Raw genomic sequence first — 10,359 nt, forward strand, 5'->3', positions numbered from 1 at the left:
AGAGAGAGAGAGAGAGAGAGAGAGAGAGAGAGAGAGAGAGAGAGAGCGCTAGTTGGGCTTAGAGGCTCAGGCCTGTTATTCCAGCACTTGAGATGTTGAAGCAAGAGGATTGTGAGTTCAAGGCTAACCTGGGATACAAAATGAGCTCATGTCTCAAAAATAAGTAGAAAACTTGGGACTGGACAGATGGCTCAGAGGTCAAGACTGTGCATGCTCTTGTAGAGGACCCAGGTTTGATTCCCAGCACACATATGGTGGCTCAGAACTGCCTGAATCTCAGGTTCTGGGGACCTGATGGAATCTGATGTTCTTTCCTGACCTTCAAAGATACCTGCATGTACATGGTATTTATAAATTCATACAAACACACAAACATACACATAAATAAATAAAATTTAAAACATAAATACAAAACAAGTATCATTAAGCCTTCTCTACTGTTCAGATCCCAAGGAAAACTTAATTTATTCAGAATAACACATCCTTCATATATTGTTCAGCACTCACATTTTTCTTAATGGAATCCTAGAAAACCAGGCCTTGGACCCATCAAGGAGGCCATCACCTCTCCTGTTTATAACCTGCTTTGCTGAATTCTCCGGTCAGGTTTCTCAGGTGTGCAGTCTTGGAGCTGGCTTAAGATTGCTTGATAGTCTTCACTTTCATAAAAGGTTTTATTACTCTGGAGGTAACTTCATACCAGGTTTATAATCTGGCCTGTCCTATCAGTATGAATTCCATCCAGCAGTGTGGGATCTTTCCCTTTACTCAAAACAGAAAAAATAACAACAATAACGAAACACCACTTAGATACCAAGCGATGAGCAATGAGGCATTCTGGGTAAGACGGTCCCAGCCTGCGGAGCAAGTTCCTGCCTTGCAAATGGAAGGGAAGGCCGGGCCTTCATCACTGGAAAGGAATGGAGGAGGCCTTGGCTGGTGCTGCCTTGTCAGAGCTGGAAGGGTGATGGAGAACCATATTAGCATTTCTGAGGACATGAGTCTGCCTCGGGTTCCTTATAAATACTGATTGACTCAGTCAGTGTGTGCCTGGCACCCTTGAGACATGAAGTGGTTACTGTTCTTTGGGGCCCTTATTGGGGCAGGCATCTGCGGCCAAGACAAATTCTTTGGGTGAGTTCCCTTTGAACTTTATTGTCATGTAGTTATTTCACCAACTTGAGAGCCAAGTGGAGTGATTCTACTGTAGGTGGTAGGGCTTAGGGGAAGAACCGGGTGTTTATATCTGCTCTGTCCCAGTGTCCTGGACCAGCTATTTCTCTCTGAAACCTGACTTCTCCTGTGAAATCAAAGCTAGTGGCCTCCACAGGCCCTCCCCAACATCTCAATCTCTGGCAAATTCTTCTTCCTCACACCATTAATTAGGAAGAATGGTCACAAAGGCCTTACCAGTCTCTGCCAGGCTTAAAGGAAAAGCTGGGTTCTCAGGCTTTGGGGACAGATATTCTCTATCCGTGGTGAAACCTGTGTACAGCTGGTGCATTCCACAGGCTTTTGGAAAAAGGAGATTCAACAGGCCCTACCTAGCTACAGCTATGGAACTGTATCCGGGGACTCTGTGTGGGCGTGTGAGCATATGTGCGTGTGTGTATTGGCTTTACATGCTCCACACAGACACTGTGGAGTCGGTGAAGGACAGGAAGTCAGAGAGGCAGGGGAGATGAAAGGAAAGCTCTGGTACTATGGTAAAAGACTGTAATAGAACAACCCATCACTGCATAACATTTTGCCTTTTGCATAGAGCTTTCACGTGCCTTGTCTTGTGGATCATGTAACAGCTCTGTCAGGCAAGGGTGTTATTTTCCTTAATTTAAACATGAAAAAACCCAGCCTTAAAAAGGTCAAGGAACCTGCCCAAAGCTACTCAGCTAGTAAGCACGGATGCTGGAATGCTGAATGCAAAGCTCATACCCTTTTTCTGTAACTCAAGTCAATCAAATGGGATCCTTTATCTCACAGGTCTACCTGTAGGTGCGAGTTTATTCTCTGCTGTGTTTTCTGGTTAAAGGGACTCGAGGATTGTTTATTGAAGCAATTACTTACATGAGGTGGAGTAATTTTTATGGGGATGATGGTTCATACCTGTCTCCGCTGCCAAATAGCTTGAGGGGGTTAGGCGTAGCAGGTGGCCAGGGAGGAAGATTTTTCTGCAGGCAGCTCAGCGGTAGGTGTGTCATAACTACACTTGCTGCTGTGTGGGCTGACGCATGGAGCTGTCAGGCTCCCACTGCAGCTCTCCATGTGGCTGAAAAAATCTCTAATTTTCAGGATACAGACCTCTCTTGTGATACAATGGGCACCTTCGCTGAAACAGTGGGGCTGGGTCCCAGAGTATTCGCTTGCAGGACCTGTGCACTCAAAGGGTTGTGGGATGGAGCTGATTACGAACGGTTTTAATGAGCAGTGCCGTGCCATCTCCAAGTCTGTTCTTACCTCATAGCGGACAACTCAGTAAAGGTTGAAGAATCTTTGCTGGGATCCGTGTCCCGGTCACCCAGTTCAGTGACTATAGAGGGCACAAGGGACCTGGCCTCGGGCCTCTGAATGGTTGGGAAGCCAGGCTGGAGACTGGCTAACGGACACAAGGCTGGTGGTATTTTCCCACAATTCCATCTCATGCCCTTCAACTTGTTCTCCTAGTTCCCTGGTCTCTCTTGTTCTGCTGGTATCATCTGTCCTAGTCTTCAGATGTCTTAAGGATGAGGTAACAGCCAGGATACATGGAGGTGCTGGGCGGGCAGAGAACAGGAGGCAGTTGTAGAACTGGTTGTAGTTGTCAGCCAGTGGTAGCCGGCAAGCATCCCAGGGTTTCTCGGGGCGTCTCTCACTGTTATCAATCATAGTTGCTAAGCCTGGGCAGGAATGCGGTGAGTGGTGCAGAGAACTGACCATTTGGCTGTCTTCCTGGTACTAGGGGGAAGGCTAGAAGCTTAGTCATCAAAGCAATTATTGATTGTCCTGAGTATGAGACAGGTGTGAGGATGAGTGGACAGACGTCACCAATCATGATGCTAAAGGCATCTTGGTGTACTGGGAGAGAGCCAGAGGAGCTGTTAAAATATCCATTCAGAGCAGGAGAGGCAGACAAGCACCTGCAAATCCCACCCTTTCCTCCCTCTCACCCAGGACAATTTTTTATCTCCAGAAAGAGCTCAAGGTCGAGGTCTTTGAATGGAATCCCAGCTAGTGCAGATGGGGTGCGCTTAGCCATCTGCATGGTCATGAGCTAGAGAAGATATTTTCCAAATAGAGATAAGGTCAACGAAGGCAAGAGGAAGACTGCTCCGCCTACGGCACCTACTCTGCTTCTAGACACCACTATGCTAATGTTCACAGTAGTAATTAATGGTACACCCTACCCTACTCTACCATCGATGCCCATCTTTAGTGCTATTGTGTCTGGCTTTGTTAGGGGAAGCCTCAAGAGTGACATGAACTTGTCTTGAAGATCAGGTGGGTGACTGACCGGCACTTAAAGACTGGGATTGCAAGCAGAGGGAGCACCATGTGCAAAGGCCCACAAAGGCAATAGCTTGGGATGGACATGAAATTTCAGGGGAGCTTGAACCAAGAAGGCGTGCAGAGGTGTGGGGGAGGGGGGAGATGAGAAGGTTCTCCTCCACACCACATCTCCTGCTTTGACTCTTCTTGCACACTGCAGAAGTCTTTAAAGACCTGTGTAGCTTGGCTGATTAGGACATGATAGAATGGACTGTGAGCTTAATCCTTTCAAGGGCCAGGAAAGTCACTGTGCTCCACTCTTATGGGCTGTGCTTGGAAGTTCTGTTGTAACAGTGCCATGTTGGGGAAAGGAATGGGCACACGTGCACTTTGTAGCATGGGTGAGTGTGTCATCTGCTCTTCGTACTCCAGAGTTCTTCATCGGTCCTCCTGTCCTGTTCCTTCTCCATCCCCACTCCCTCTCTCTGACTCCTCTAACCAGTCTTATTTTGCAAAGGCCTGATTTTTTTCCACCCAAGATGTCAATCCTTCTAGCACATTCATTGAAAAAAATAATATTTTTAATATTTTTATTGATGTGTGTGTTTGTGTGTGTGTATGTGCATGTGAGCACAGGTGCCCAAGGAGACTAGAGGCATTGGATCCCCCGGAACTGGAGTTACAAGCAGTTGTGAGCCAGCCAACATGGGTCCTGAGAACATAACTTGGGTCCTTTGCAAGGGCAATACATGCTCTTAACAGCTAAACTGTCTCTCTGGCTTCAACATGCTCATGGTAAAGAGACCCCCTTTTCTTGAGTGTTAGGGACAGGTGGTTACAGAGCATACATTTGTCAAACTGGTCTTTGTCCTCAGAATGGTTTTCCCTCCACTAAATCCTCTTCAAGGTCCCTTGTCTGGGACAGAAATGACAGTTTGACACTCCATTGTCTCCGGGCTGTAATCTAGCTCTCTGCATACCCAGTGGGTTATGTATTAGTCAACTCTCTGTTGCTATAACAAAATACTTGAAGTTGGGTGCGTTACTTTTTTTTTTTCTGCTGCTGTGTGCTAAAATACCCTGACACAAGTAATTTAAGAGAGAAAGGGCTTATTTTGACTCACAGTTTAAGAATGTAGCCCATCACAATGGAACATCATGGTGGAGAGGCTTGAACCAGCTGGTCACAGTATGTCCTTCAAAGGCATAGAGGCATACATGTGCCTAGATACATTCCTGTTTTTATCCAGTCCAGGTCTCAAGCCCAGTGGGTGAGGCCACCCTCCTTTAGGTTGTCTCTTCTCACGTAGACTATACAGTTCCTCACAAGTGTGCTCAGAGGCTTGTCTCCTAGGTAATTTTAAGTCCTATCAGGTTAATAATTACAATTAGCCATTACACTGGGTAACATACCCAGAAAAAAAGATATTTGTTTTATTCATAGCTTTGGAGGGCCCTGTCTATTCTGCCTTTGGTGAGGGCTCCTGTATATGACACTGTGGAAAAAGCGTGAGAGAGAAGTGGAGCTCACGTGGCAAGACAGTGCCAGAGAGACTCGGGTGACATGCCCATCTTTTAAACTTTCTTTCATAGGAACTGACTCTACAAAACAACTTCCAAGGACCCACTAAACCTCTCCTCTTAAAGCCTCTTACCTTTGAATGCAGCCTTTCAACTGGAGGTCAGACTTCTAGGGCCTGAACTCTTGGAGCATGTTCAAGGCATATCTAAACCATAGTAGTTCAATGAGGACTTGCCAAATCAGGTCTCCTCTAGGGCCTTCCCCAGGCTTCACGGGAGGCTATTAGCTGCCTACTTCAAGGACCATAGTGGGGAGGATAGGGAGATAGGATGTGCTTCTAGGGCCCTGGGATCTTATCCAGTCCAGTCACCTGTGCTAAGAATAGCTCTGGGCAGTGGGCCTTGTCTTTTTGGGCCTGGCTTAGGTCTTCTCAGAACTTTCTAGAACCATGTGAAACTGTGGAAGTCCATCTGGATTGAGCCGGTTTTCTGGTGAGGCACCTCCACGTGAGCCCCACATTTAGCTCCCTGCGACAGAGCCATTTCCCCTGTCAACAGGTCCTTCAGCCCACATGCCTCTCCAGCAGCTCCTCCGGCATTCACTCACGTCAAAGGGATGACGCACGTGACACAGTCGAGTGCGGATTCATTTGGGCCGTCACCTAGCAACGCCTAATGGCTCCGCTGGTTCTGAGTGAGCTGAGAGCTCAAAGAATGCTTTTCAGGCATAGCCTTCTCCCACCCACGCAGGACTTGGGGGCCTCTTCCCCTGCCAACGCTGCAGAAGCTGAAAGATACATGCAAAACAATTGCAGGACAAACGACAAAGAAGAGGCTGCCACTGGCAGGCCTCTTCTGGGCGTTCTCAGTTCCCGGTGCACAGCCACGAGTCTCAGGTTGAGCCTGGTACTGTAGTCCACATTCAGTTACATTCTAAAGCACATGTGTGTGGCTGGGAAGAATAGTTAGCACTCTCATCCTGACCTTCCCAGGATAAGAGGGTCTATTCCCAAAAGTTCCCAGCTCTTCCCAGCATGAAAGTTCCGGCAGGGTTTCAGCCTTTGTATTTGACAGTGAAGAAGTGTTTCTTTATGTCTTGAGTTAGCCTGGAGCCTAACTCAGGGACATTCCTTTCTGCAAAAATATATGTTTTTCATTATAAAGTAATATGACCACATTACAAAAAACAGATACAAGAGGGGGAAAAAGTAAAGCCATCTATAATCCCACGACCCAGATGAGCACTGGCAGCAACTACTTTATCTCCGTTGTCTGTTTTGCTTCCAGACCATCTGCTTTTTCCATACTCGTAATCATGGCATACGTACAGCTCTGTGTCCTGCGCTTTTACTTAATATCCCCTCAAAGTTATACATAAGCACTTTTTCATCTTTGCCACACAGTCTTGTTTTTAATGGCTATACATTGTAACCAAAGACTAGACCGTTTCCTTTCATCCTATCCAGCTCTGTCTGGGATGGTGGGTTTGGGGATCTACTTGCCAGCAGAAAGCTCATCATTAGTTTCTTCTCTCTACTCCCTCCCCTTCTCCAGGGACCAAGTTTTTAGGATTAACGTCAGAAATGGAGATGATATCAGAAAACTGACTGAGCTAGTGAATTTGGACCACTTTAAGGTACGGGGTTCTAAGGTTGTCCTCTTGAATGTTCTGAGTTTGAGGGGGAACAGATTCCCTGTAAGTTTTCTATTCATAATGGAGTCTTAGTCAACAAGCCATTCACACGAGCAAGAGGGAACGCAGGAGAGAGGGCCGGTGGAACTCAGTTCTGTAGCTCTATTAGATGGGGGGCCTGAGCCTCGGGCTCCCTACCTGTAGCAGCCCTCGCTGTTCCTTGAGCGTTGCCAGGGACTGATTGCTGGGCAGATCTGATCAGCTATGTCTGTGAAATGGGCGATGTTTGCCCTTGGGCAGGACTTAGGGATCATTCTGGCTTTTGACAGTGATTTTACCCGAACGGTCTTTTAACTCGATTGTGTCTCTGCTGTCCTCAGCTCAATGTCTGGAAATCTCCCTCCACTTTTGATCGGCCCGTGGATATTCTCGTCCCTTCTGTCAGCTTGCTGCCAGTCAAGTCCTTCCTGAAGTCCCAGGGTTTAGACTACTCGGTGACAATTGAGGACCTACAGGTGGGTAGGCCAGGGAGTCCTACTAGTCTTGCCTGAGACTAAGGCACTAATCTGATCAGGCCTGGGAGATTTAAAAATGTCTGGCGTCAACCTTTTCAGCTCCCAGGTGAAGAAACAGAGACAGATGGAAGCGGAGAGTAATAACCTGCTTCAGGAAGAGTGTGTTACATAGATAGGGGACTACACCGATCTGTATCTGAGTCTTGACTTTGCTAACCATTAGTGTGTGTCCTTGGGCAGGCGTTTGCTTCCATGAGGCTTCATCACTGCTTAAATGGTGATCATGATTAGTATTTCAACTATTTATCACGGCACTGCTTCCATTAACTATATATAATGCATCAAACAGTAGTTGGCACACCATACATTCTTCAGCAGCTAATCATTCATGCTCCCTTTTTGTATTTGAAGTTAGAAGGCAAGAGTGTCTGTGTGGGCTACTGGGAACTAACTAATCAGGAGAGGTATCTTTTGAGAAAGGGAGAATGTCACCCACAGCTCCCAGCAGAGGGAACATTGCCATCCAGCCCCACAAACCTGTATTGAACAGCAGGACGGCATTTCTGGCTCACACACTCTCTCCCTCACCGAGGTGGGTTCTGGACTAATTGGTGATTTGGCCCAGGATTTTCCTGATGGTGTGAGCAGCTGTGAGTTTATTAATCATCCTCACATGTCACAGACATCTGCCAGGAACCTTCAAAGTATGAGTGGTTATAAGAATTTCTTTGTTTCTCAATGCTTTCCTAAGCTGTGTGTTTCAGAAGCGCTGGATACCGAATGCAAGCCAATGTCTAGAGATTTCATACTACAGAAATGTATAGAGATTCCATACTATATAAACTATAGAGATTTCATACTATAGAAAAGCATATGTTACTTCCAGGGAGCAAGAGGGGTTTGAATGAAATAATGTAAATCAGATATCAAAAGTAAAGTTATCTATCTATCTTTCTATCTATCTATCTACCTACCTACCTGACCCCCCTTTCTTAAATGAAAGGCAGAATGGTTTATTATTATTTTTAATTGTGTCACACTGTGATGATCAACACACACAACTCTTTACTGAGTGTGAACATTGCACTAGTTTTGTGTCCTGAAAAGTTTCACTAGAACTAAGACTGTTAGGGAATAAAGACCTTAAGCAGATGTTAGCACAGGTAATTCCATTGTCCTACCCCACAGAATTAATACAAACCCCTTGAAAATTAGTAACACTACAGTGTTATGTAGTTAAGACGAAAGCAATTTTAGACATAGGCAGCATGAACTCATGCTCTTTTGAATTGTAATTTTCGGCGTCTGTAATTTAAGTGCTCTGGCCCTCTGTAGACCTTGGACACTTGTGTTGTCTGTTATACTTAGGATGCCTCCATCTTGGCTGGCCCATCTAGCCAGATGAGTTAGCTTTCCAGGGGTTCCTTCGCCATGTTGCTGTATCTGATTGGTTTCTTTTTATAGGCCCTCTTAGATAGCGAAGATGAGGAAATGCTGCATAATGAAGGAAGAGAGCGGAGTGGTGACTTCAACTACGGATCTTACCATTCCCTGGAGGCCGTGAGTGTTTTTTTCTAAGCAGGTTTAAGGCCGACATTCTCTGCTTCCTGAATTTTGGAATCTCTCTCCTCACATCTACCTTCAGTATGGTATCACTTCACAGAGGAGCTAAAACATATCTGCTCTAATTCCTTCCCCAATGGTTGCCTAACTCCACCAACACTCAAGTGCCTTCGAAACACAGCTGCGGTTTCCCCTGTAGAAACCCTGTTCCAGCAGCTCTCTAAAGCAAACCAGGATAGAATGGCAGCTTTTCCAGTCCTTGTAATTCAACCTTCTCCCCTCATCAGAATCCCTGGCACAGAATAAAGTGCCATTTACTCCAGGCCAGCAGACAGGCAGTTATTTCCAAGGTTAACCAAATATTTCCACTCATTTATCATGACTTCTCATAACGTATATTTGTTCCACAATGCAATTTGGTGCTGTGTGCAGTTAGAAACCGCTTTATACAGATGGCTTTCAAGGTAGGCCAAACTTCCAAACAAAAAACTTGGAGCTGAATCATTTCATATGATACTGGAACTTGAGAAATCAGAAGGGACCACAGAACGGAACAGCCCTGTTCACGATGCAAGTCTCTTATGTCCCAAGCGTCTCTTTCGTTAGTTTGCAGACTTTACTAGCTTGGGACCTCCCTCCCAAATCGAAATGGCTATTCTCCCTCCTCTACCTTAATACATACTGTTCCTTACGTGCAAACATCATGTTCCTGGCAAATTTTTCAAGAGATGTAGACTTTAAGTTGTTTTTCTTCTAGTGGAGGGATTAGTTCAAAGGCTGGCCAACTATTTCTACTTCTTTCCCATGACTGTCAGTAGCTTTGCTTACTGTGTACACTTCCAACCGCACTGCCCCTTGATCCCTCTTGTGACCAGTGACATACATCTGCAAAACAGCTGGGTAAAGTTAGGCGTTCAGTTCAGTCCCAGGCCATGGACGAAAGCAGAACTCAGCCCACACAGGGATTAAACCTGTAACCTTAGGTTCATTAATGTGGAGCCCTCCTGAGCTGAGCTAACTAGTTACAAATGTCACCCAGGGACCAAGAGAGGCCATCTACTTACCTTATCAGCTGTCTGTCTCACTTTTGCATCCGCTACCTTCTATCCTCACTGACTTGGGTGCTCCTTGGAAGGAGACCTCCTGCTAGTTTTTGCTTCCAGAGGCTTGTTGCTGTCTGTGCCTTTTCTCTCCTGGCCAGCTTATTTGGGGTTCTTCCTAAAACCAATGCTAAATAGCTATGACCACGCAGGCTTTTTAGATCTCCAGTGGGAATTCTACATTTGTTTCTGCCAGGGCTTCTGGTTTCAGGTCCTTTGTGTGATGATGGTTGGCATCTGAATTTGTATCCCACATCAGGGTACAGCTTGAAGGTTTTTAAAAACAAAGTTTCTATCTATCTATCTATCTATCTATCTATCTATCTATCTATCTATCTATCTATCTATCAATCATCTATCTGTGTGTAGGTGCTAATGTGGAAGTCAAGAGGACAATTAATTTTCTCCTCCCACCGTATGGGTGCCAGGAATCAAACTCAGAACCCATGTTGTGAGGTTTGGTAGCAAGTGCTCTTACCTGCCAATCAAAGGTCCCAGCCTGGCTGGTTGCCTAGCTTCCTCCTCTCCTCTCCTCTCCTCTCCTCTCCTCTCCTCTCCTCTCCTC

At 45.9% G+C, this 10,359-nt stretch overlaps 1 protein-coding gene across 2 annotated transcripts in view; it reads left to right on the forward strand.

Annotated features, from left to right (window-relative positions):
* The first annotated feature begins 1,066 nt into the window (after nt 1-1,066).
* Cpa4 (carboxypeptidase A4) overlaps nt 1,067-10,359 on the forward strand; it is a 22,226-nt gene continuing 12,933 nt past the window's right edge. Inside the window, exons 1-4 of one of the 2 annotated variants that reach the window (XM_028762588.1) lie at nt 1,067-1,134; nt 6,538-6,619; nt 6,997-7,131; nt 8,596-8,691. In XM_028762588.1, coding sequence (XP_028618421.1) covers nt 1,067-1,134; nt 6,538-6,619; nt 6,997-7,131; nt 8,596-8,691 — 381 coding nt within the window. The remainder of the gene's footprint in view (nt 1,135-6,537; nt 6,620-6,996; nt 7,132-8,595; nt 8,692-10,359) is intronic. The other variant, XM_028762589.1, reaches the window with a different exon arrangement.

Source organism: Grammomys surdaster, unplaced genomic scaffold, assembly GCF_004785775.1.
Source record: "Grammomys surdaster isolate TR1022 unplaced genomic scaffold, NIH_TR_1.0 134, whole genome shotgun sequence".
NCBI classification, from domain to species: Eukaryota; Metazoa; Chordata; class Mammalia; order Rodentia; family Muridae; genus Grammomys; species Grammomys surdaster.